The sequence below is a fragment of the Anser brachyrhynchus genome (assembly GCF_964034855.1).
Source record: "Anser brachyrhynchus genome assembly, chromosome: 7".
NCBI lineage: Eukaryota > Metazoa > Chordata > Aves > Anseriformes > Anatidae > Anser > Anser brachyrhynchus.
In genome coordinates this window covers 548,646-576,213 of record NC_137701.1, presented here as the reverse complement: position 1 = coordinate 576,213, position 27,568 = coordinate 548,646, and the positions used below count along the sequence as shown (strand labels likewise).

At 39.9% G+C, this 27,568-nt stretch overlaps 2 protein-coding genes across 7 annotated transcripts in view; both read left to right on the top strand.

Annotated features, from left to right (window-relative positions):
- LOC308198057 (uncharacterized protein) overlaps positions 1–26,081 on the top strand; it is a 111,065-nt gene extending 84,984 nt beyond the window's left edge. For 3 of the 5 annotated variants that reach the window (XM_080599607.1, XM_080599604.1, XM_080599605.1), the window contains 7 exons: positions 8,366–8,418; positions 11,103–11,229; positions 12,854–13,327; positions 14,569–15,450; positions 16,988–19,195; positions 19,710–20,058; positions 24,102–26,081. In XM_080599607.1, the coding sequence (XP_080455733.1) occupies positions 8,369–8,418; positions 11,103–11,229; positions 12,854–13,327; positions 14,569–14,700 (783 nt within the window). In that variant the 5' untranslated portion in view covers positions 8,366–8,368 and the 3' untranslated portion in view covers positions 14,701–15,450; positions 16,988–19,195; positions 19,710–20,058; positions 24,102–26,081. The remainder of the gene's footprint in view (positions 1–8,365; positions 8,419–11,102; positions 11,230–12,853; positions 13,328–14,568; positions 15,451–16,987; positions 19,196–19,709; positions 20,059–24,101) is intronic. The other 2 variants (XM_080599606.1, XM_080599608.1) reach the window with 2 other exon arrangements.
- Positions 1–27,568, top strand: part of LOC308198051 (nuclear pore complex protein Nup153-like) — a 120,572-nt gene that overhangs the window by 77,449 nt on the left and 15,555 nt on the right. The gene's annotated exons all lie outside the window — the stretch shown is intronic.

Here is a 27,568-nt window from a genome sequence, read left to right as displayed (position 1 = left end):
TCATAAGTTCAAACGCTGCTTTATTTATTTATTTAAATGCCATTTTTCTTATTTAGAAGGATTTCCATAGGGTGACAGGCCTTTAATGACACTCACGACTCAGAAACATTTGCCGATGCAGTCAAACGGTGTCTATTAACGCGAGGCACTGAAGTTAATTGGTATTAAAAATGAGCCAAAACGAAAGGCAAGTATCTGCGTGTCCAGCAGAATGACAGCGATCATCACCATTTGATCAACCTTCCCTGTGAGTTCTATCTGCAAGTTACTTTGAGGTAGCGCTAGAAAGAAGCGGTTGGTCCAGAGCATCCCTGCAAAAAGAAACATCCACGGCTTAAGTACCGTTTACTCTTTTGGTATCCTTTTAAGTACTTTTTACCCGTTTCGGACTCCTGCCTCTTCCCGGCTCACTGATGACAGCATTAGCAGCCCCTCAAGCTACTGTCCTACAGCCTTTCCCATCAGTGAAGAGATAGGAAAAACCCCACTGCTTCTTGGAAGAGAAAACCAGCAGGTTTTTGAATAAAAGCACTCTCTGTTGCAGCTAGGTACAATGAAAAGAGTTTATGAAATCATTACGGGACATTCTTGTAGAAAACTTCCTCAAGCTTGGAAGAAAAAAAACATTTCAGCTAAGTAAAACAGAAAATAACTGGAAGAAGTGAAGTATGGCGGTGTTGGAAAAGTTGCTTCAAAGACTTGTTTAATTAAAAAGAAGGAAAAAAGCAAGTTCCTACTGCAATCCCATCTTTGTCAAACTGATGGCGGGCACCAGTACGATGTGTTCAGCTAACACAGGCTGGAAGTTGTAACTGCAGCTGTGAAGTTTACCCAGTAAAAAGACTCCGCAAAGCATTCTAGCAGTTCCGATGCAATCACTGCTTCCTGAATTTGTGACTCACGGTTAACACGGCAGTACAGGAAGAAGTCTGGCATTCACTGTGCTCTTACGGTAAAGAATCTGCCCTGCGCACACCATCCCAAGCCAGGTATGCGCTCCTAACAGGAAAGGACGATAGGCTGATAAGTCTCAGCAGAGGGAAAAAGACATCAGAGAACTACTTTATAACAGCAGCACGCGGGCTGCAACCAACGTTCTCTTCCTCTCATCATTTTCATTTCTGTGGACTCCAAGAGAATACACTCCCAACATTTTTCAGCTCTGGAGAACAAACAGCCCAACCAATCTCATTCACTGAACTACAAAACTGGTATTTTTGCTATCTAGTCCGGAAAAGGAGGCGCACGTCTCTAACGTACAGTGTAGAGACCTTGTTAATAGGCAAAGTCTGCATAAAATAGGTGGCCACAGCCTGATTTTCTGACGTTCAGGGCCTTGGGTCACACACCACCACAGCATCAGACTTAATGAAGTCACCAATCTATGTGGGCCTCTCGTTACACAGGTCACATGTTATGGACCAACCTCTCAAAGGCCAAAAACCAGCACTGATACTGCCGGGCCAACACATATCTGTAGCATCCCATTTCTGGGTGACAACACAATGAATGTTTCCACAAAGTACTCGATGCAACCTAACTACTGTGTTTGGTGATGCAAAGCAAGCCGTGTCAAAGCAGCGTAGCACCCAGGCACATTCCTGGAAGATGTTTTGCTGCTCACATTGAAGAAAATAGATAAAAAAATCCTGTGCAGTTTGCACTTCTGAGCTCAAGTACCACAGCTATGCACTGCAATTGAAGTGGCATCAAACCTTGTAAGGTTTTGAAGCTTCAGCACTGCCATCCAAATTCAAGGAGGCTGCATCTATTATCTTGAATTTGCCCCAGCTCAGTCCCCTGAAACAATTCCATAGACACGTACAAGCAACCCTTTTCCCACCCAGATTCTTTGCTTCATCTATTCCACCTCTACCTTGTGTCATATTCTTATTAATCTGCCCCTCAAAAGACTCCCTGGCTCACACAAAGAAGCAACCCAACAAATCCCTGTTCCCAGCCACGTTGCTTTCATGCTTTGGGAAGAGTTAACTGCAACAGCTCTAACTGTGATGCCACCTCACCCCCTCCACCTATGTGAGGTTCTTTGCCTTCTGTCTCCTCCTACGTGTACACCTGCACTAGAACCAGGAAGAATGTGCTTCCTACAATACTCCAAGAGCCTCTTCTGTTTCAGGATGTCATCATTTCAATTCAGGACTGAAAGTATTCCTAGCAAAAACCCAACAGCTAATAGCTAACAGAAGCAGTTGCTGGTGATCAGCTACAAGTAACCTGGAAGTACTGAGGAGTCACAAAAGAGAATTTGCATTACATTTAAGAACAGCATGCAGCTTAGGACCACTGCTTTCACTGACTACACTAAGCCATAAAAAAGAATTGGATTCTTACCTGCCATCACAGCAATTATGGTTTATGTTGCCCCCAAAACACACACGGCAGTACCAGAACTGTGTCAACTAGCTTTAACAGCTTCCCCAGCTATTAAGTACAGTAATTTCTGCTTCCTTTTTTTTCTTGGAGGAATATTCTTTTGTTTCCAGCCTCACTTACTTATTATACACACTGTTAATTAGCAACTATTTCTCCATACTCATAGGGTTATGGAGTCCCTATGACTGGAAAAGACTCTGTACCCTTCAAGATAAGAACAGCATAAAGGCAGCAACTCGCAAGACTGCTCTAGCTTAAAGCAAAGCTTTCCTCATTGCTCTCATCTCCTTTGACTTGAGTGCTGTCATCCTTCTACCAGAGCTTTAAAAACTTCATTACCACGAATGAAGGAAGACCAGAGCAATCAGAGAGGGTAGCAGAGGGTATAACTTAAGGAGCTGTTACTAGGATTTTTTTGTTGTTCCTGGTGGACTATTTTTCTCCTTGCCAGCAAGGAGGGAAAACCAGCAAGTTGTTTTCTCCAAGATTTTTTTTTTTTAGGTTTAAGAACACGGATTATGTTGTAGCAATTTCTTCGCTGTAAAGCGTCAGCTGAGAAGTCTAACAGTAAGAAGGGCAAGGGAAAACTGAATGCTGATGCAGAGAGTGCCAGCAGACATCATCCTCATTCCACGGGATGTTTGTAGCTATGGCAGTTGAAGTCTACACTTCCATATGCTTAACATACCCTATTTATAAGCCAATTTTAGCTGACCTAGCATGTATCAGTAGTACAGTTAGAGCCAGCAGCCTGCAGGAAAAAGTGGGCACAGGTGTTTCCATAGCAAGGCCTGTGAGTGTCTCCCATACATACTTCCAGTCTAAGCAAGCACATGAAAGGCTTGGCTTGTCGCTTACCTAAGGAACCAGGAAAACAAGGGGAAGCTAGATTTTGCTTGTGTCCTAATGCCCATATAAAAATAAAGACAGATGAAATACCCTTACTACCTTGTTAAATTCCATAAGCCGGAAGAGAACGTGCTGCACACAGGTACAAGTAAAATCCCTTGCTGGCAGGTTTGCAGAAACAAATTTTTTATTTACACAGGCAAGTCTATCTTTAGACCCCATTTACCTCTTTACATTTCTCGAATATTTACATGACTTCATGATGCTCCAAGAAGGGAGTGATGAACAAAAAGATTACAGAAACTGTCAAAAGCATAGCAAAAAAAACCCAACCTATCATTGTGCTTTAAAACTTATGAGCTAGAATAATGTAGAAGAAATGTAGTTTTAGCACTTTGGTCCTAACGGTCATGCTCTAGAAGACACTTAAATAGCAGAGGGGATTTCAGAAGTGACCGTATCCAGAGGTTGCCAGTGACAATTCATGAGTGAATCGTAGAGTTCTTCGCTTGTCTCCGTGAATTGTCTGTTCATTTCATCAACATCCAAGTAGAGCTGTGGATCTGAAAATAAAAGCCTGGTAAGTCCAAGTATCAAATCTGAGGCATGCGCACAAAAAAACTTCACGTGAAATGGCTAATAAAATGTATTTTAAGCTAAGTGTAATAAGCTATTAGATCTACTAATTTTAGTGAGGTATTTAGTCCTCTAAAATTTTGAGCCTCACAACTCCAACTTTTGGGAATTTGTATATTAGAAGGCTGGGACTAGAACTGTCTTTCAAGATAAAGACAAAGACAATGTTTAAGATAGTAAAGATAACGTTTACGGATAATCAGCCATGAAACCCTCCCAAGAGTCATTTAATTCACTTCTACGGCAATACACGTTACATAGGATAGTTTCTAAACACTAACACAAAATGCCTCCACGTGAGGAACTTTGCAAACCTTCCAGGACACAAATATGTTTTGTACCGTATTTGTAAGTGCAAGCTGAATCCTCCTTTTGGAATCTGCAACATAAGCTTTTACCTCAGGGTGGAGAACAAAGCTTTTGCATATTACTGAGTTTCTAATATAAAATCTGTTTAGCGGAACCAATACAAAGAACAAAATTCTGTCTTAGACCATTTTCAAATGGGAATGAAGGCACAGGTACAAGAAACCTGCTGCGAAGCATTGACAGTGTCCCGTTTTACTTGATGCGGTCAGTGTATGCTGTATCAGCTTTAAAACCCCAGCTGATTGCAGATCAACCCCACAGAGGTTTGACCTCAGCTGAACTTTCAAGATGTTCTTCATCCAGTAGAGGTTGGCTTGTATTGTTAAAAGGCACAAGTATGGCTAAACTCAAGTGACAATGACAGAACCCTTATTACCGTCAGTAATTAGGTCATCACCGATTGCAGTCATAACTGAAGATTCCTGAAAGACAGAAAAGGCTAAGTTTAATCATAACTCATTTCAGAAAGCATCACAGATTCAAAGTGCTGCAGTCTCAACCCATTCCTTCTTCCTACAACTACAAGGATAGATGGCATTTTATCTACTTATTTTTAGAAGAAAGCCAATATTACAGTACAGGTTGGAAGGGACCTCCGGAGGTCACAACTAATACATTGACCACGATAAGACCACTTACAACAACTGTTTAATTTGCTTTAAGCAAAGCAAATCAGAAGAACAGGAACAGAAGAAGCGTACGCAATTATGCTGTCAAAACCATTCTTTGGTATGCGTGAACAAATAATGGTGTATAAATCACTAATTCTATGGATTTACTATTTAAGCACTTAAATACAAACACCTCTGAATGGAATCTGCTCTTTTAACTTCACACTAAGCAGAAAGCATGTTTTCAACTTCGGATTCTTTTTGCTGATTCACACAAATCTGTACAACGTATTATCTGTGAAATATTTTCTTTACAGCAAGCGTGCAGTATCTTTACCTCAAAAACAGCTGGAGCCATTAAAGAATCTCCTAAAGAGCAGTCTCCAACAGCTTGCATGCTGTCATAGGGAGCATAGGAGCTGTAGTTGTAGTCAGCGTGAGCATCTTAACTCCTCTGCGAGTGGTAGTTCTGGTAATCTTGGCAATAAGCATTATAGTTGTATGACTGGTACCGCTGCAATTCTGCTTTCAGTCTGAAACATGAGAAGTTGCATACAGTCAGAGAACAGAAACTGTAAACCCAGTTCTGAACTTAAACAATTTGTCAGCTTACATACTTCAAAACTTAAAAGGAAGCTTTCCTAAACAGTCACCTAAGTGACAGCTTAAGTCACAGCTCAAAACCTCATTTCTGTAGAAGCAAGCATCCTCACCTTTGCCAATACCAGAAGGAATTGTTCTCATGGATTAACTCCAGAGCCTTGACATGGTTACCTGTACACATCAAGTATTTTTAGCGTTGGCATAAGCAAGCTGCTGCTAAGTCTCTGTGCTTTGCTAAAGATTGATTTAAGACCAGAGACATTTATCAAGCACAGCTGCTTTAAAGATGCAGTCTTAACCCTTCTATCTTTTGTTTGGTTAATTACTAGATCTTATTTCCAGAAAGAAGTGAATGGAGTCAGATTATCCATTTCAAAGAAGCATCTGACGCTGCCTGTCAGTTTGCCATGTCTACCTCCACCTGCTCAGTTTTTTTGTTTGTTTAAAGTCCATTAAACATTCAACAGCTGCCAACTATACCGCTCAGGTGAAGTCAGTCTTGCTTAACAACACAATCGCGATTCTCCAGCATGACGCCTTATTATTAGTGGGAGAATTACAAAATACGCTGGTTCTTAAGAAGAAAGGGCCAGCTGATTAGCTTTCACTACTTTCCCTTTCAAGATTTTCTCAGGGGCAGCTTCAGACTAATGACAAGAACCAAGACAAGTGCTATCTGTACTAAAACTGAGGTACACTGCATAAAGAACATTCAGATAACCCAGCTGCATATTCAAAAAAATCCGCTGTTTAGACTTGTCTTCACTGATTCTGTACAGGCAGACCTCCTGTGTCTGCAGTGCCCAGTTTCTCTCACTTGAATTGGGGATGCAGAGAAGTGAGTTCTATGCTTTTGGGGAAGAATACAAGCTGAAGGCATTCTGAAATAGCTTCCAAACTAAGCAAACATGAGGGACAAACTAATCCAATGGCTGGGTATTTCAATGCTAAGAGAGCACGGTACTCAGCCATTCAGAAACGTATTACTGATGTGTATTTTAATACCTACATTTGTTTCAATACTGCAAAGCTACACAAGTTCTAATAAAGAGGTAATCCATTGTCTTGTTACTGTAGTAAACAAACAGAAGATACATCATCTTACGTCTTCTGCTTCCAACTGCACTCTTCCTACATACAGTTGTGTAGGGAAGGAAAATCTGAAAATACTGTTGACGTTCTTCTGGATAGCCGAAGCAAGAAAACATGTTTGTGGCTTATTCTTGTTTTCAAAATAAAACAATATTAATTTAATCAAAAAATTTTGGCAAAGAAGTTTGGACAGTGCTCTCTTGGAGAAGAGCATTTCCATTCTAAAGCAGAAGGAGGCAACATTTGCAGAATTATGCTAGGTAAACAGAAACAGAAGTGTCATTTTTTACTATTTAACAGAACGCACAAGCTAACCTCATGAACATACTGAAATTGTTTATATGAAGTCCTGTTTTGTCAGTATCCTGGATCAAAGTTCATCAAATTTGGTATCAATTCTTTAACCGTTCAGAGACCTGAATTGCCTTAAATAAGTGATAGAACTGAGCCGGTAGAGTAAGAAACCCTCTCAGGAAGTGCTAAGCTTTAAACTCCCCATTGCCCTAAGCTCATGAAAAGCAAAGAATAGCATTCTAAACCTGTTCTAGTAATAACGCCTTTGGCTTTCTCCCTGCGTTCCCATTTTTCCCCCCCACTTCTTTCCTTTCAACCCACTGTAAAACTAGTTATGTGCTTCTCTCAAACTAGAGGGAAAGCTCTAAGAACAAGAACTCCCTAGCATATAAAACCACTTGTTGTCCCTTCTACCTTATGCAGGCCCAAACCTGAAAATATTTACCAATGCATTCAGCTTTGCTACTGTTGAGAAACAAGGCTGGTTACAATGGCAGCTAAGCCCAAGTTGCGCTGTCTGGCTAGACTTAACAGTTGGATTCCCCCAGCCATCCTGAAGCAGGTTGATGAATCCAGGGAGTCAAAACATAGGACTTCTGCATTTCTGGTTTTGTAGACTGCATCCTGTGTGCAGCCACTACAGCAAGGGCCACAGACTTTCCAAAGGCAGAGCTACAAGAATCTGATTATTTAGAATAACTGTATCAATGCACAACTCCTTGGTTACCTTTTAGAAATTCCTATGCTCAGCCGGATTCCTTTTCCCCCCAGACCTGGTGCGTTCTGGCAGTCTTGCAGTGCCCTCATCTGATCACCTTGCTCACCAAATCTGTCATAGGCATACCCTCTACTATTTTCAAAAGGGAGAAAACCAATTCTGGTATGCATAACAGTTACAAAGCTAACGAATTCAATTTCTGTCTTCTACAAAAAACAGAAGATAGCAGCTACTATAGCTTCTATTACTTAAGCAACCTCTCTGGCATGTGCACGTGCACAGAAAAGGCTTTCACCAAATTAAAAAACTTGGGCCAGAAACAAAAAGCTTTGCAGCAACTTTCTAGCAGCAACTGCTTAGTTTTTTGTGGGGGTAGAGTTTTTTTTTTTTTTCTTGTTTGTTGATAAATGACAGAAAACAGAAAAGTATGTCCCTTTTACGGGGTTGGCAAACACAAGTTTTGATGAAAACTCTCCCCCCCACACACAATTTTTGTCATTTTGTTTAAAGTAATTACTTTCTTTGTTAGAGGATTTGACAAATTTGATTTAGTGTTCTATCAGTTTGTCCTCAATGCTGAGTGAAGCAGTGATGCTTACTTTAGCCCCAAAATTTAACTGAACTGTACCCACAATGCTGAATTAGGGAACAACGTTAAGTAGGTGAGGTGTATTCAGTGCTATAAAATTAAAAATAAATAAATAAAATAAAAACCACAAAAAACCACATGAAGTGGTTGTTGGTACTTTGTGTATTCTGTACATATTCAGCTAAGTCTTGAACTAAACTTAACTTGCAGGGGATGAGAGAGAAGACTTTGCCTGCAGAACAGCGAGCAGAACCATCTGAAAGGTATGACATCTATTAATTTAAAACTTACTTGAAGGAAGAAAGAAATCTCCTTTTTCAGTACGGTCTGCACCTGAAAGGTGGTGACAGTTCTCAGTAAAAGGAATGGGAAATCCAATGAAAATTTTGTATTTTGAGGGAGCTGCAAAGTCTGGATTGTGTTTGAAGATCAATATAACTTTGAGAAAATTGTTGTTTTTATGAAAGGAAGGAAGATGAGCAAGAATAAAAGTACTGATACACCACTTTTTATCCCAAGTTTATCTTCTGAGTAGGATACGAAGATGGGAAACGAGGCACGTTATAATGCTGTATCCACAGAAAGGATCTTTGCTATTGGAGGCCTAATTTTTTCCTTCTACAGGAAATATGGCTCATTTTGTAGTTTAACTAAATCTGTAGCGTTACAAATTTTGCTTTGACAGATATTTCATGGTTTATAACTCAGTTTACTTATAACAAAATAATTTGTCCCTCCTAATGTTCCCTAGGGGAAAAGCTATTAGTTTTAGCTATTTAATTGCTTGCAGTTTGAAAGCTCTGTCCTAATGGGATGATTCTTTCTGAAGCATTCTTTAGAAGGTGAAGTAGGGGAAGTGAGTTACAGTTCAGGAGGATGTTTATTGATGTGTTTTTTTCTTTATTTTTTAAGCAAAAACATGGAGGAAGATTTATGATTTATTATTCTTTTTTTTAATACTCCTTTCATGATGAAGTTAATTGTCTGCTTTGAGTTCACATGAAGACCATGTGTTCTTTAGGATCATTTGAGGCCAAATGCTAACTCATCTCTAAAATAAAAAAAATCCAGCAGAATTAATTGAATTTCTTCTTGAGGAGACTGCTTTGTGTTATACTGCTTTCTTGGTTTAGGTCAAATGAGTTATCCTCCAGATAATATTGATGGCTTTTCCTTCTGGGCAAATGGTGTTTTGGGTAATAATGCTTGAGTTAAGGGACTTTGCACTCGGTTTTTAGGGGGTTGCTCTTTTCAAAGAACAGTAGCAGGGAATTTTGTCGACTCTATGCTCATCTGCCAAGCAATTCTTATGTGACCATGGGCATTCTTTGGCTTGCAGAAAGAACTCAACACTTTGTTTTGGCATCTAAAAGTTGGACTTCACAACAACCACCTTTTCAGGGGTGGAAGCGACTGGCTTTAAGGTTCTGGTACAGGTGCAATCAGGTGCTGGGTTTTAATTATGTTTTTTTCAAACTGTTCTAAATTGTCTCTGTTAGAACTCCTTTCTACTTCTCCATTTAGGAAGGAGATACAGCAAACTCATACTGCTTTTGATTTCGTTCACAAAGTTTATTGCAGTGCCCTACCTTTTGTTTGTAGAGTAGGTAGTGGTGGTAGTGTTTTTTGTGATGCTGGTCTCTGTTGGGTGCCATGTTCTGGAGCAGGAGCACCACACTGATCTGCTGGCAAGAGTCCCTTTGGACAGTTGAGTTGGAATACTCAGTAAATCTCTGGCCCACCAATGCTATATATCTATGTGTGTGTGTGTATATATATATATATTTTATATCCTGAGTCCAATTGTAGATTAGACTTGCTTGAAGGCTGACAACTGTCTTTGCCCCCTTGAAGCTCACAGGTGTTAACAGAAAGAGGAATATGGGCTGTTATGGGCAAGCGATAGTTGTCTGAATGAAGATCTATTTTGATGTAAGACTTTTTTCAGAATTCTAATGGATTGACAGTTCGGATTAGAGAAAAGTCTGAGCATATGCCTTAGGGATCTGTCTTCCTCTATGCAGTTACAGTGCTAAGCAGGCTGTTGTCAAGTATTTGACAAGTTTAGACCAGTTCTCCTCCTCAGTATTGTGGGAGTTTGACCTGGTGTCTTCCAGTGCGATCTAATGCACTTTTGTACTGACTGACTGATTGGCTGCAAGATAAGCTTTGATGTCACGGTTTTTCCAGGCATACTTCATTTTCTTGCCATAGTACTTTTGTTAGAGTTATTCCCTATTCCACTTCTGGTTTGGGTTATTTTTTCCCCATTTCCTCTTGGATTAGGATATCTTTCTGGTTATGTGCTAGGCTTTTTTAAGTACCAGAAAAATGCCTTTGTATGCCTTACAAAAGGGATCTGTATTCATGTCTGAAAAGACTTCTGGAATGTTGGCATACCCAAACACCTCTGCTGTTCCTGCTGATGGCCACATGAAAGCCAGAGCTGCTTCTGAAGCTTAGGCCATATTACCTTGCCACACAAGTCTGAGGCGTCCCTATTCTATCAGAGCTGTTGGCAGTGTTTCCCATGTGTATGTGTGCATATGTGCACTCTTTCTGTATTTTTGTGAGCTGTTCTTTTATATCCCTGCAAAAGATACATGTGCATCGCAGAATCAGAGAACCAGTCCTATTTAAAGGAAGCACTGGAAAATAACAATCTAAATCAGCTCTTCTATTTCAGGTCTTCTGGCTTAGTCATTGTTCCCATGTGAACGGTGCACTTATGTATGTCCTTTTCATTGCTGCTGTTAATAAAGTTTTTCCTATTTAGAACATCAAGTATTTACCAGCGTTTAGCAACTTGTGAGACAGCTTTAGTTTTTTTCTGATCAGCAGGTTTCAATTCTAGGACTAATAACAGCTCTAATATCTTGAAAAAAAAATTTGGCTGGTAATTTCTTTTTCTCTTTTTTCCCCCAACTTCTGTACTGTCGTGTGCTAGCAATGTGACCAGCTACAAATTCAGTACTGCTGCGTCCAATGGTCTGTCTTCAGGAGTGAGTAGCGGAGGCGGCAGAATGAGAAGGGAAAGAGGAATACACTATTTATCAGGAGCTGTACAAGAACAGGTAAGTGACTCTTAAATTAATTGCTGTCACTGAGCTTACTGAAGTAACTAGCTAAGTGTGTCAGTTTTATTGCATCATAGTAAATTATAACAATACCGCTTTATTTTTGCATTGTTTTTGTTTTCTTGTGGGTTTCAGAGCAGGCTCCAATTGATTTCCTGTGTTTGAATACCTGAACTTTGCTTATGTAATTTTGAAATTTTTAATTCTCTTACCTTCTCTTCAGATTCTTCAAACTATAACATTTCTCGTTAGCAATTGAATGAATGAGTCCTAAGAAGAGAAGTTTTGGTGAAGGTTTGTATAGTTTTTCTACAGGAATGATACTTGAAACGAGTGCCAAGTATAAAAAGAAAAAAAAAGCTTAATTTTTGGTTTCATATTTAAGTCATACAGAAAGATACAGGCCAAGAGTGTGAAAAAGAGTAGTAGAAGACAGCATTCTGCATGTCTGCTAACGATGACTCAGTTTTTGATACTCACCAAACTCATTGTGAGAGAGTTTTTTTCTCATTTTAATAGGAAAAATCTATTCCATAAAACTATGACCATGAATATTCAGATTATTTTTTCTTTTATTGGATGTTATATAAGCTGCCTGTAAGTTAATTTAAGTATTTATGTTAACATTAAGTATTTAATTAATATTAAGTTAATATTAAGTATTTAAGTTAATTTAAGTTTCAAATCATTAAATGGGACTTCTGGATGATGCAATATAAAGAAATCGTAAACACTGTTGTTTATTCCTGTAACGCAAATAAAATAATGGTCCAAATATCAAAAGTTCCATAAACTTTTCAAATCAAAACTGTGAAACAGATGTAAGCTACAGGATGCACTGAATATCAGTAGTACCAACTTACATCCCTGCCTAGTCATTTCTAAGTAGATCATGATAGTACTGTACAAATTTCGGTCAGATTTTCTATGCCATTTAAAACATAACTCATCCAATCTTAGTAATCAAATAAAGTAAGTGGCAGGGATGAAAATTGAAGTTGTTAAGAGGCTCTCTTCTGATTTTTATATTTGCATCCTGATACATGGTATAGACTGTATTTACCAGAACACAATCTTCAGTGCTGCTAGTCTGACTTTCTTTGGTGCTTTTTGTGTTTAGTTTGGTTGTTGAACCTACCTGCTTCTTTAAACATTACCTTTTTCCACGTTCACTGCTGTAATGACTTTAGAAACTTTGGCAGCTATCCTGCCTAATTTTGCAAGAGGAACACTTTCTCACTTGTCTTGAGAGTGTACTCTTAATTGAAGCCATGCGAGGGTAGTTAGAAAGGATGATGCTTCTCTAGAGCTTTGATGACTAAAGTATAGAAAAGAAAGAAAAAAAATGTGATCTGTGCGTCTCTGTTCTGCACAGGTTTTGAGTTAACTTTCAGTGTTCTTGCTGTACAGTTGTTGAATAGAGTATAATGTGGAAGCAGGCCTGCCATAAATTAAAATGACGTGGTAGACAGAGGTGGGGAGATCGGGATTTCTTCTGGAAACTTGCTTTCTCTTAATTTGTATGGATTTTTGTTCTATTTAATTTTGTTAATAAATTGGGTGGGATGGGGTGAGAAAGTAGTATGTCTTGTATAAGAAAAATTAAAATTTGCAACTTTAGGAAGTGGAGGAACCAGTGCTACCGAAAATACCCCTACCCATCAGTGCTGCATCGCTGCCTCAGTTCAATTCTAGTTTCATTGGTAGTAGCGCTGTCTCAGCGTCACCGAGCGCTGTTTCAACAGCAGCAATGAGCACGGCAACTCCAGCAGCTGCGACGGGCATGGCAAATCCATCAGAGGTGGAGGGCATGACAGATCCATCAGAGGTGGAGGGCATGACAGATCCATCGGAGGTGGAGGACTTGACAGATCTATCAGAGGAGGAGGTGGAGGACATGATATATACAACAGCGACGTCGGGCATAACATGTTCAACAGTGCCCTCAGGCTTGACATGTCCAATAATGGCGGCGGGCATGCCATATCTGCTGATGAGAAAGGACATATCAAGGTCAACAGCGGCAACGACAAGCGTGGCAAATTCAACGGAGGCGGCAGGCATGGCAGATGCAGCAGCGACGGCAGCGGGCAAGGTAAATCTTTATGCTATAAATAATGTTTACAATGAGTATACTGCTTTATTGCGAGTTGACTTTTTCTGTGGTGCTCATGAAACTAACAAATATTAGTTTCTACGCAGCTGAATGAATTGGGGTTGTATGCCAGTTTGGGGAAAAAGGCATAAATGTTTTGATTCTGCTTCTCTCAGTCTTAGAGCCTGCCAACTCCCATTTAACGTGATTGTATAACTGCTTCAAATGCTGTGGAAGTCTGCGGGGGAAGGGGGGTGTGGACTTTATGCCACGTTATTTATAGTGGTTTTGGCAGGGGTAGAGTTAATTTTCTTCGTAGTAGATGATGCTGTGTTGCAGATTTGTGAGCAAAACAGTGTTGGTAAGGCACTGGTGTTTTAGCTGTTGCTGAGCAGTGCTTACACAGTGACAAGTCCTTTTCTGTGTCTCACGCTGCCCTGCCAGCGAGGAGGTCGGGGATGCACAAGAGGCTGGGAGGGCACTCAGCCAGGACAGCGGAGCCCAGAGGACCGAAGGGATATTCCACACCATTTAGCATCGTGCTCAGCAATAAATGCTGGGGGAAAGAAGGGGAAGGAGTGGGGAGTATGTACAGGGTTATGGCATTTGTCTTTCCAGGTAGCCATTACATGCGATGAGTCATTAATGCTACCTCAAATTTAACAACTTTACTTCTTTATTTCCAGTTCTTTTCCCTGTTCCACTTGGAGGGAGTGAGCGAGTGGCTGTGTGGTGCTTAGTTGCCTGCAATGGTTAAACCACAACTTTATTTAAGTTATTAAATTAGAGGTAACGTGGTCATATAAGCCTCACATAGAATGAGCCTAGGGTGCAATAATTGGCATATTATTGCAATAAAATAAACATTAATCTGTTCCAGAGTACTTGAAATATTTTTTGTACGGTTTGAAGTAGACAGCTGCTTTAACATGTTGAGGTGTTTGCTGAAGTTCTTGGAGTATCATTGGGCTGAGTTTGCCGTTCTTCAGCTTCCTGGCTTGCTTTTCCGTGCATTTAGACCTAAGTAGCATCTCCAGCTTTTCCTCTCAGTTTCTGGAATTTGGTTTTGAAGATATTGTCCTATACCCACTTGGAAACTTCCCTGTGTTTTATTATTACTTTTATCTGCAAAATAACTCAAACATCAGGTTTTTCGACGTCACTGCGGGACTTCTGTTGGGTAGTGAATTCAAGTAGTTGTTGCTCTTAAATATAAACCTTTAATTCTTTTGAAAATACAGATACAACCAACAAGTACTGTTAGCAGTCCTGAGTTTGCGTTTTCATCTCCAGTTGTGAAATCTACTGAGGCAGAAGTGCTACCTACGTCTTCTGTAAGTAAAATAATAAAGGAGCTTGACTTTTTTTCTTAGGCATTTAGTAGGCTGTTGCAGAACACTAAAGCAGAATCTGCCTTGATGGAGAAAAGTATGTAGGCTTCTGGCTTATAATTTGTCATTCAGCATGCGTGCTACAAATGTGAAGAGCAGCTTTCAGATTTGGTTTTGTGTGTGCATTCGATTGAAGTTCCTGTGGCTTGAGAATCTGAAAAACCTCTCTTGTTCATAGCAGATTGGGTTTACATTTAGTGTTCCCGTTGTAAAATCGGCAGAACTTTCTGGACCCAGTGGTACTCCAGTGACGCCCTTTCTTACCCTAGGTAACTGAAACTTTAGCACTTCAGATCTGAAGTGCTGATTTTCCTTTTTTTCTTTATTAAATCTTCAATCTGTCCTGTCTGCGCATGCTAGCAATTCCAGGCAGTGTTGGACTTCTGCAGTATTTTTCCAGTGACAGATCTGCTTTTATAATTTTTGTTTTGTTTTGTTGCTTTTTGTTTTGCTTGTAATCATAAAGCATTGCAAAGTAAGTAGAATTTGTGAAGATTCTTATGTGAGAAGCATGAAGCTGGAAATTCTTGTTTCTAACAAAAGTGAGTATAATCTGCTCTAACTAGGTCACATTGTGAAAGCTGGTTTTGTTTTCTTTTGTTTCAAAAGACACCACCACCTCAACCAACATCAACACACAGAAAGAGGAGGTCAAAGATTTTGCTGGTGGTCCCTTCACCACTGCCCACGTCTTAAAGGAAGGAAGCGTCTTAGACGTTCTAAAAAATCCTGGTGAGATAATGAACTCCTTTTAAAAAGATGCTGCAAAAAATACGCTAGCATTTTTTATTAAAAAAAAACAAACACACGACTTATGGTTAATAGAGTATCTGCTATAAATATGAATGTAGGAGAGCATTACATTAAGCGCTGCGTTTGTTAGGGTGCATCTGCCCCCTTCTATTCTAAGTGGTGTTTGTTGCTGGAAGTAAAACTGCAAGATGAAAAGCAGATGGGTTGCATCTCCTTTACGTGTTAGGATGTAATTGTAAATGAGGTACTAAGAGAATTAGCCAGATAATCGGTGTTTCATTTTAAGTAAATACAATTTGTGGAATTGAAAAGGAAATGTTTGTAAAGCTCAACACTCCTGTCCCACCTTCAGCCCAGGTGAAGAAAGAATAGGAAAGAGCTTCAGTTCCAAATACATGGCGAAAGCTGCGAATCTTTGGGCCTTAGCTTACAATGGCTCCTGTGGATTAAAATTTAAACTGCAAACAGAAGTGGAGTGTTTTACGTTAAAAACCCTTTTCTGAATTTTGTTTTTAAGCAATTGCAATTGTTTTCAACAGTTTCATAAAGTGTGTCTGTGGAAAAGATATCTTTTAAGAAAAAGGGCTTTATTGAGTTTGATCTTTTCCCAAAAGTCTTCTTCTAACTTACATACTTGTTAAGAAGGCAGCACATTTCTCTACTGGAAAGAGCTAAGTGAGAGAAAATACATTGTGCATTTTGTTTAAGGGAAGACCTCTGAGTGAAGTGACATTCACTTTCTTTATCGGTTTAAAAGAAGCAGAATCTAAATCCACATTGTTCAAAGACTTCATTTTTGACTAAAAAAAAACCAACAAACAAACCACAAAACAACTATGTTCAAGGTAGATTTACAAGCAACTTGAGCTGCTGTTTAAGATGCATTTCCTTTAGTCTTTCTGTATTAGTAGCTTGTCTTTTCTGTTAAAATTGCCACCTTTTAAATAAGGAGTTGTCCTGTGTCCGATGCATTTTGAAAAAGATTATAGAAAATTAGACAGTTGTTCAATTGTCTTGAGTTTTTATTATTTAATTAATATTCAGCATCTGTGGGAAAATACCGTATGGATTGCTGCTCCGAGTACAAACTTCTGTACAGTTACTGGAGTAGATTTGAGTCATCTGCTACGGAAGGAGGAGCTTTAGAAATTTGATTCGATTGGGCATCGCGTCTTAATCAAATTGTATTATTTCCATTCCACGTTGGACTGTCAGATTTCAGTCAGCTACTGTCTGTTTGTACTTGTATCGACCAGTGAAAATGTTGATTTAAAGCTTGCTTGGAAACAAAGAGTTAAATGAAGCTTTAACGAAATGTTCTGTTGTGACCCAGTGCAGCAGATGAAATTTCATCCGTTTAGATAAGATTTCTGGGGACTTCCTGTTGCGCTCGGTCTGAATGTCTAGTTGTAACCATTGGCACCTGAGTTGAAATTTTTGCCCTCTAGTAAAGTCACTTAGTTACATGTAGTGAGGTGCTGCGCTAACAGGAAGACTTTTTTTTCTTGCTTCCTAGACTTTGGATTGTTGAAAACACGCTCTTCTACGTCTGCACAACCTACAACAAGCACAGTGGTTTATACTAGGCCTGCAATAACAACTTTTTCTGCAGGTAAAGAGACTTCTAAACAAGCATCGTACTGGCAATCTGATACATGTGACCCTTTTCTGCAAAACAAAGACATAAAGGACAAATGTGTAACTTGTCAAGCTACTAAAGCCTCAACAGTTGAGAGTATGAAACAGACAGTAAGTTCAAGTCAATGCGACACCTCAAAGCCAGCAGCGCCCCCAGCAGGGATGCTGGGCTTTGGAGACAAATTCAAAACAGTACCTGGAACGTGGGATTGTGATACATGTCTTGTCCAAAACAAACCGGAAGCTACAAAATGTATAGCATGTGAGACACCAAAACCTGGAACGGGAGTAATGCCTGCTCTGACATGACCAGTGGTCACAGACAGCTCGGTGACAGTGACATCCTCCTCGAGCAGCACTGACACAACAGCCACTCTGGGCTTTGGAGACAAATTTAAGAAGGCGAAAGGCTCTTGGGACTGTGGAATATGCCTTGTACCAAATAAGACGGAAGATAACAAATGTGTAGCCTGTCAGTCTGAGAAACCAGGTATGGTCCTTTTTTTCCTGTTGTTTCCATCCTAGCCTCTGTGAATCTTGTACAGAATAAAAGTACGTTGCATATATGGAATATTTTAAGCAACACGATTCCCAGGTACGGTTGATGGGTTAGCGGCTGTCTGCAGGATTGGTTTACAGGCACTTCAGAGGTCTCAGCCCAGGTTCCAGCCTGTCGCATAAATTGAACTGATTGTGAAATGTATTAGTACGGAGCTGGATCAATGCAGATACCCCCGGCTTTGCAGCTGGTGAGGGAAGATGGCTGAAGTGAGTGACTTAATTTAAAAACAACATAGTGATTTTTCACTGGCGAAAATGAGAACTCCATAGAAAGAGTTAAAAATGACTGCGTTTTTCTCTTTCAAAAAATAAGTAAAAAAAATTACAGAATGTGTCCAAAATGCCTCTACTCACCGTTTGTATGTAATTGAGGGGAGATGTGAAGCCAGATTTCAAGACAGTGTAGTCTTAACTAGTCTTAAGCTAAAGCAGAGAGATGCCTATGAAGGTCAGTGGTAGGCTTCAAGAAAGCGAGTGACCCGCTGGATAACTTCTTCAGGGCAGTACTGGGTTGTTTCCCATTGTGTGTGACCGTAATTGATTTTGAGCGTGGTTGTATTGTTTTTAAAATACGATTCTAATTCTAACTTTGACTCTAAATGTCATTTAACATGCCATTACATCGAAAAACACCTGTGCAAATATATCCTGGAAGAAACAAATTAAGGTGGACTAGACCGGGCTTTTGTAATCATCCTGTGCGGTAAGACTGAAATTTCATGAGGTAAGATAATGGATTTCAGACAGAGTTGATTCTCTTGGACTTCCAACCTCTGAGCGGTCAGTCGGCATCTTTGTCTGAGGCTCTTGCCATTGCAAGGAGGAATTTTGGAAATGAGGGGTTTACTGTGACCATGGTGCAGTGAATTGCACGGTTACGTTGCACTTGTCAGGAGGAAGAGCGATGCAAGTAATACTAGGATAAAAGTTTTCTGCGTGTGCCGTGGAAGGGAAGAGCCATTCTTGTCTTTCCGGTTTTGAATTTGAAGCGTTATCTTCTGCTTCTCTCTTAAAAGGCACCTTTTTTTTTAAAAGGCACCTGTCAGGCCTCTTTATGGAGGTTACACTGTCGTCAACAGCAGCAGAAGCTTGTGTGCTGAACAGAGTTGTGTGTTGTTTGGAAGCTTTGAGTTCCACTCTGGTTTTTTTGTTTGTTTCTTTGTTTCTTTGTGGGTTTTTGGTGGCTTTTATTTTCTTCAGGGGCGGGGGGGGGAGTTGCGGAGTAGTTTTGAACATTTCTGTGGGATTTGACAAATCAAATTTAAAAGTTAATGCTCATTTTATAGTTCATGTTCAAACAGGATGGTTAACTGTCTTGTTTGTCTCACAGAGGGTCCAACACCTGTGACCAGTAGCAGTGCATCTGCATTTTCTGCTCCTTCTGGAGAATTTCTGGATTTAGACAAATTCAAGAAGCCTGAAGGAAGCTGGGATTGGGAGACCTGCTTGGTTCAAAACAAAGCAGAGGCCACGAAGTGTGTAGCCTGTGAAAGTGCAAAGCCAAGCACCAAAGCAGAGCTCAAAGGTAATACTTAATGATTAAAACGAGGATGCATATTCTGTGATTTATTTTTTGGTTTGCTCTGATTTTTTTTATTTTCTTACCTGTTAAGCACAATTATTTTTTCCTTTGAGGTGTGGCAAAATTATTCGTTTTTCCTGTAGGAATATTGCCTAGATAACATCTGTTTCCACACTTTTCCCCAAGAATAAGTTTATCCTTTTTAGAGAAAAGCTTTCATTAATGACGTGCTTGTTCTTTACATGCCCTACACGTTGTTCATTTGGAGTTCAGACTAAAAACATGATCTTTCAAAGAAGTTCGTATACTTTTTAAAGCCAGGTGGTGGGCAGAAAACACAATTGTGAAAAGTTTTATGTAGAGAGGAAGCATGGGGTTTTCTTGTTTGTTTTACTGTTTGGTTGGTTGTTTGTTAAACAGTTTTGACTGGAAAGATCAGGACTAGAATGTAGTTCAAACCTTCATGTACTGCAGATACACCGTGGGTTACGGACTTGACATTCACTTATTTCTGCAGGTTTTGGTACTGCGACTGCGTCCACAAAATGCTGCCTTGCCATCATTTACATTCGGTGTTCACTCAGAGTGTTCAGGTGCAGAGTCTGCAGCTGCCTCACAGTTTATTTTGGGAAGGACAGAAGAGAAGCAGGATTCTGTCACTACTGCTGCTCCGTTAGTGTTTGGAAAGAAAGCTGACACTGAAGAGTCAAAGACACAGCCTAGCTTTTCAGTTGGGAAGTCCGAGCGTACAAAAGAAGAGAGCACAGCAAAACCTATGTTCAACTTCAGTTTCGTTAAACCATCAGAGAAGGAACCTGAGCAAGCAAAGCCAGCTTTTTCATTTGGGGTCCAAACCAGTACTTCAGGTAAACAGAATATCTTTTGTCTTCACTTGTGCGCTTATGTCCATCAAGTAAGACCTCTGAAACCATACTAGAAAAAATCTGCGGGATTTGATATGTTCATGTACTAGAGCTTTAGAAAAAGTTTAATTCCTATATGCAGCATGTCTTCTGTCCTGGTTATTGATACGTACGCAATTAGTAGCAATCCCTTTTTTGATCTCAACACTAGGTTTAGACAAAAAATTGCGACACCTTAAGGAACCTGTCCTGCATCTCATACAAGCACAGAAGTTGCAGTGTCTCAATGCTAGCAGTACAGTTGGTGGTAAAATCTTTAGTAGGGTGAAATAGAGGCCTCACACTTTTCAGAGAAAAAAAGAGATGAGAGAGAGTATCTTATTCCCACGTACTTGCAACTATGCTGCAGAGTGTACTGCTGTTACTCTAGTGCTACAAAGGTCCAAAAATCACTGAACAGTTATTAGCCAGTTTTGTATTCCTTTAATTTGTTGAAAGACTGCAGTAGAGGATTGAAGTTTTTATTGAGGATCACTGTGTGGAAAAATTCTGATTGTTAAATGTCATTTGTATGACTTAAGAACCACGTTTTGGAGTACAGAATTCAGTATTAATTCCAGAAGGGGTAAGGGAAAGGACATTAGCTAGTAATCCCGAACAAAAGCAGTGTATAGAGCTATACTGATTTTAATTGCAGTATTCTTACAGTTGGTCTGTTACTGAACAGATATGTTTTGGGGAGATATGGTGGCCAGGGAGGCGTGTGTGTTTGTGTGCTTCCTCTTCTAGTTAAGGTTCTGGGGTTTGGTTTAGTCAGGAAAATTCGATGAGGCACCTTGTGTAAAAGGAAATGTTAACCAGCATTTTTCAACACGGTGTAGTCCCTTAAAAGTGTCATAGATGAAAAGAGGCCATAAACGCTGGGGGAAAAAGTTAGTGGGAAACTGAGAGCAGGATCACATTCAGTAGTGAGAGAGCGGCAGCCTAGGGAAAGCTGATGAATGACTGTAACAGATAGTTCTATTTTAAGTGTAAAACAACACTCAGTACTTTATAATGGTGGTCTTACCAGAGGGTTCTTCTCCATGGCTCCTAAAAGCACGTCTTGAAGGCATTCGAGTGCAGTGAACTTAAGCTGTAAGAGTTGGGCTGGTAAGCTTGGCCTGATTTGAAGCTGTAGGCACGGGGCTATAATTTCTGAACAGGCTACAAAAGAAACTGTACCACTGTGCTTTTCAGTGCTCCGTTTAGCAAAGCCATCAAATTGTTGCAGGCAATTGATGTTGTTCTTCTAAGAGCACCTGAAAGATATTTTTGTTTGAAGAGTTCAGAGGTACCGGTTAATACTGGTTCAGATAATTACAGCCAGCTCTTGGTGTTTGTGACCAATAAAGTTTGTGGCTCCAAAAGGAGTGGGTTAGTGCTAACTGATTAACTGCTGTATATGCAGAAATATGGAATCTGATTACTTACGCAGAGAGCACTTAAAATGTATTGTTTTGCTGGCTCTCAGTGAGTTGCATCTTAATGCTACCAAGGAATAAGCTTTTTGCTTCTGGCCCAAGTTTTTTAATTTGGTGAAAGCCTTTTCTGTGCACGTGCACATGCCAGAGAGGTTGCTTAAGTAATAGAAGCTATAGTAGCTGCTATCTTCTGTTTTTTGTAGAAGACAGAAACTGAATTCGTTAGCTTTGTAACTGTTATGCATACCAGAATTGGTTTTCTCCCTTTTGAAAATAGTAGAGGGTATGCCTATGACAGATTTGGTGAGCAAGGTGATCAGATGAGGGCACTGCAAGACTGCCAGAACGCACCAGGTCTGGGGGGAAAAGGAATCCGGCTAAGCATAGGAATTTCTAAAAGGTAACCAAGGAGTTGTGCATTGATACAGTTATTCTAAATAATCAGATTCTTGTAGCTCTGCCTTTGGAAAGTCTGTGGCCCTTGCTGTAGTGGCTGCACACAGGATGCAGTCTACAAAACCAGAAATGCAGAAGTCCTATGTTTTGACTCCCTGGATTCATCAACCTGCTTCAGGATGGCTGGGGGAATCCAACTGTTAAGTCTAGCCAGACAGCGCAACTTGGGCTTAGCTGCCATTGTAACCAGCCTTGTTTCTCAACAGTAGTAAAGCTGAATGCATTGGTAAATATTTTCAGGTTTGGGCCTGCATAAGGTAGAAGGGACAACAAGTGGTTTTATGTGCTAGGGAGTTCTTGTTCTTAGAGCTTTCCCTCTAGTTTGAGAGAAGCACATAACTAGTTTTACAGTGGGTTGACAGGAAAGAAGTGGGGGGGAAAAATGGGAACGCAGGGAGAAAGCCAAAGGCGTTATTACTAGAACAGGTTTAGAATGCTATTCTTTGCTTTTCATGAGCTTAGGGCAATGGGGAGTTTAAAGCTTAGCACTTCCTGAGAGGGTTTCTTACTCTACCGGCTCAGTTCTATCACTTATTTAAGGCAATTCAGGTCTCTGAACGGTTAAAGAATTGATACCAAATTTGATGAACTTTGATCCAGGATACTGACAAAACAGGACTTCATATAAACAATTTCAGTATGTTCATGAGGTTAGCTTGTGCGTTCTGTTAAATAGTAAAAAATGACACTTCTGTTTCTGTTTACCTAGCATAATTCTGCAAATGTTGCCTCCTTCTGCTTTAGAATGGAAATGCTCTTCTCCAAGAGAGCACTGTCCAAACTTCTTTGCCAAAAATTTTTGATTAAATTAATATTGTTTTATTTTGAAAACAAGAATAAGCCACAAACATGTTTTCTTGCTTCGGCTATCCAGAAGAACGTCAACAGTATTTTCAGATTTTCCTTCCCTACACAACTGTATGTAGGAAGAGTGCAGTTGGAAGCAGAAGACGTAAGATGATGTATCTTCTGTTTGTTTACTACAGTAACAAGACAATGGATTACCTCTTTATTAGAACTTGTGTAGCTTTGCAGTATTGAAACAAATGTAGGTATTAAAATACACATCAGTAATACGTTTCTGAATGGCTGAGTACCGTGCTCTCTTAGCATTGAAATACCCAGCCATTGGATTAGTTTGTCCCTCATGTTTGCTTAGTTTGGAAGCTATTTCAGAATGCCTTCAGCTTGTATTCTTCCCCAAAAGCATAGAACTCACTTCTCTGCATCCCCAATTCAAGTGAGAGAAACTGGGCACTGCAAACACAGGAGGTCTGCCTGTACAGAATCAGTGAAGACAAGTCTAAACAGCGGATTTTTTTGAATATGCAGCTGGGTTATCTGAATGTTCTTTATGCAGTGTACCTCAGTTTTAGTACAGATAGCACTTGTCTTGGTTCTTGTCATTAGTCTGAAGCTGCCCCTGAGAAAATCTTGAAAGGGAAAGTAGTGAAAGCTAATCAGCTGGCCCTTTCTTCTTAAGAACCAGTGTATTTTGTAATTCTCCCACTAATAATAAGGCGTCACGCTGGAGAATCGCGATTGTGTTGTTAAGCAAGACTGACTTCACCTGAGCGGTATAGTTGGCAGCTGTTGAATGTTTAATGGACTTTAAACAAACAAAAAAACTGAGCAGGTGGAGGTAGACATGGCAAACTGACAGGCAGCGTCAGATGCTTCTTTGAAATGGATAATCTGACTCCATTCACTTCTTTCTGGAAATAAGATCTAGTAATTAACCAAACAAAAGATAGAAGGGTTAAGACTGCATCTTTAAAGCAGCTGTGCTTGATAAATGTCTCTGGTCTTAAATCAATCTTTAGCAAAGCACAGAGACTTAGCAGCAGCTTGCTTATGCCAACGCTAAAAATACTTGATGTGTACAGGTAACCATGTCAAGGCTCTGGAGTTAATCCATGAGAACAATTCCTTCTGGTATTGGCAAAGGTGAGGATGCTTGCTTCTATAGAAATGAGGTTTTGAGCTGTGACTTAAGCTGTCACTTAGGTGACTGTTTAGGAAAGCTTCCTTTTAAGTTTTGAAGTATGTAAGCTGACAAATTGTTTAAGTTCAGAACTGGGTTTACAGTTTCTGTTCTCTGACTGTATGCAACTTCTCATGTTTCAGACTGAAAGCAGAATTGCAGCGGTACCAGTCATACAACTATAATGCTTATTGCCAAGATTACCAGAACTACCACTCGCAGAGGAGTTACGATGCTTACGCTGACTACAACTACAGCTCCTATGCTCCCTATGACAGCATGCAAGCTGTTGGAGACTGCTCTTTAGGAGATTCTTTAATGGCTCCAGCTGTTTTTGAGGTAAAGATAGTGCACGCTTGCTGTAAAGAAAATATTTCACAGATAATACGTTGTACAGATTTGTGTGAATCAGCAAAAAGAATCCGAAGTTGAAAACATGCTTTCTGCTTAGTGTGAAGTTAAAAGAGCAGATTCCATTCAGAGGTGTTTGTATTTAAGTGCTTAAATAGTAAATCCATAGAATTAGTGATTTATACACCATTATTTGTTCACGCATACCAAAGAATGGTTTTGACAGCATAATTGCGTACGCTTCTTCTGTTCCTGTTCTTCTGATTTGCTTTGCTTAAAGCAAATTAAACAGTTGTTGTAAGTGGTCTTATCGTGGTCAATGTATTAGTTGTGACCTCCGGAGGTCCCTTCCAACCTGTACTGTAATATTGGCTTTCTTCTAAAAATAAGTAGATAAAATGCCATCTATCCTTGTAGTTGTAGGAAGAAGGAATGGGTTGAGACTGCAGCACTTTGAATCTGTGATGCTTTCTGAAATGAGTTATGATTAAACTTAGCCTTTTCTGTCTTTCAGGAATCTTCAGTTATGACTGCAATCGGTGATGACCTAATTACTGACGGTAATAAGGGTTCTGTCATTGTCACTTGAGTTTAGCCATACTTGTGCCTTTTAACAATACAAGCCAACCTCTACTGGATGAAGAACATCTTGAAAATTCAGCTGAGGTCAAACCTCTGTGGGGTTGATCTGCAATCAGCTGGGGTTTTAAAGCTGATACAGCATACACTGACCGCATCAAGTAAAACGGGACACTGTCAATGCTTCGCAGCAGGTTTCTTGTACCTGTGCCTTCATTCCCATTTGAAAATGGTCTAATACAGAATTTTGTTCTTTGTATTGGTTCCGCTAAACAGATTTTATATTAGAAACTCAGTAATATGCAAAAGCTTTGTTCTCCACCCTGAGGTAAAAGCTTATGTTGCAGATTCCAAAAGGAGGATTCAGCTTGCACTTACAAATACAGTACAAAACATATTTGTGTCCTGGAAGGTTTGCAAAGTTCCTCACGTGGAGGCATTTTGTGTTAGTGTTTAGAAACTATCCTATGTAACGTGTATTGCCGTAGAAGTGAATTAAATGACTCTTGGGAGGGTTTCATGGCTGATTATCCGTAAACGTTATCTTTACTATCTTAAACATTGTCTTTGTCTTTATCTTGAAAGACAGTTCTAGTCCCAGCCTTCTAATATACAAATTCCCAAAAGTTGGAGCTGTGAGGCTCAAAATTTTAGAGGACTAAATACCTCACTAAAATTAGTAGATCTAATAGCTTATTACACTTAGCTTAAAATACATTTTATTAGCCATTTCACGTGAAGTTTTTTTGTGCGCATGCCTCAGATTTGATACTTGGACTTACCAGGCTTTTATTTTCAGATCCACAGCTCTACTTGGATGTTGATGAAATGAACAGACAATTCACGGAGACAAGCGAAGAACTCTACGATTCACTCATGAATTGTCACTGGCAACCTCTGGATACGGTCACTTCTGAAATCCCCTCTGCTATTTAAGCGTCTTCTAGAGCATGACCGTTATGACCAAAGTGCTAAAACTACATTTCTTCTACATTATTCTAGCTCATAAGTTTTAAAGCACAATGATAGGTTGGGTTTTTTTTGCTATGCTTTTGACAGTTTCTGTAATCTTTTTGTTCATCACTCCCTTCTTGGAGCATCATGAAGTCATGTAAATATTCGAGAAATGTAAAGAGGTAAATGGGGTCTAAAGATAGACTTGCCTGTGTAAATAAAAAATTTGTTTCTGCAAACCTGCCAGCAAGGGATTTTACTTGTACCTGTGTGCAGCATGTTCTCTTCCGGCTTATGGAATTTAACAAGGTAGTAAGGGTATTTCATCTGTCTTTATTTTTATATGGGCATTAGGACACAAGCAAAATCTAGCTTCCCCTTGTTTTCCTGGTTCCTTAGGTAAGCGACAAGCCAAGCCTTTCATGTGCTTGCTTAGACTGGAAGTATGTATGGGAGACACTCACAGGCCTTGCTATGGAAACACCTGTGCCCACTTTTTCCTGCAGGCTGCTGGCTCTAACTGTACTACTGATACATGCTAGGTCAGCTAAAATTGGCTTATAAATAGGGTATGTTAAGCATATGGAAGTGTAGACTTCAACTGCCATAGCTACAAACATCCCGTGGAATGAGGATGATGTCTGCTGGCACTCTCTGCATCAGCATTCAGTTTTCCCTTGCCCTTCTTACTGTTAGACTTCTCAGCTGACGCTTTACAGCGAAGAAATTGCTACAACATAATCCGTGTTCTTAAACCTAAAAAAAAAAAATCTTGGAGAAAACAACTTGCTGGTTTTCCCTCCTTGCTGGCAAGGAGAAAAATAGTCCACCAGGAACAACAAAAAAATCCTAGTAACAGCTCCTTAAGTTATACCCTCTGCTACCCTCTCTGATTGCTCTGGTCTTCCTTCATTCGTGGTAATGAAGTTTTTAAAGCTCTGGTAGAAGGATGACAGCACTCAAGTCAAAGGAGATGAGAGCAATGAGGAAAGCTTTGCTTTAAGCTAGAGCAGTCTTGCGAGTTGCTGCCTTTATGCTGTTCTTATCTTGAAGGGTACAGAGTCTTTTCCAGTCATAGGGACTCCATAACCCTATGAGTATGGAGAAATAGTTGCTAATTAACAGTGTGTATAATAAGTAAGTGAGGCTGGAAACAAAAGAATATTCCTCCAAGAAAAAAAAGGAAGCAGAAATTACTGTACTTAATAGCTGGGGAAGCTGTTAAAGCTAGTTGACACAGTTCTGGTACTGCCGTGTGTGTTTTGGGGGCAACATAAACCATAATTGCTGTGATGGCAGGTAAGAATCCAATTCTTTTTTATGGCTTAGTGTAGTCAGTGAAAGCAGTGGTCCTAAGCTGCATGCTGTTCTTAAATGTAATGCAAATTCTCTTTTGTGACTCCTCAGTACTTCCAGGTTACTTGTAGCTGATCACCAGCAACTGCTTCTGTTAGCTATTAGCTGTTGGGTTTTTGCTAGGAATACTTTCAGTCCTGAATTGAAATGATGACATCCTGAAACAGAAGAGGCTCTTGGAGTATTGTAGGAAGCACATTCTTCCTGGTTCTAGTGCAGGTGTACACGTAGGAGGAGACAGAAGGCAAAGAACCTCACATAGGTGGAGGGGGTGAGGTGGCATCACAGTTAGAGCTGTTGCAGTTAACTCTTCCCAAAGCATGAAAGCAACGTGGCTGGGAACAGGGATTTGTTGGGTTGCTTCTTTGTG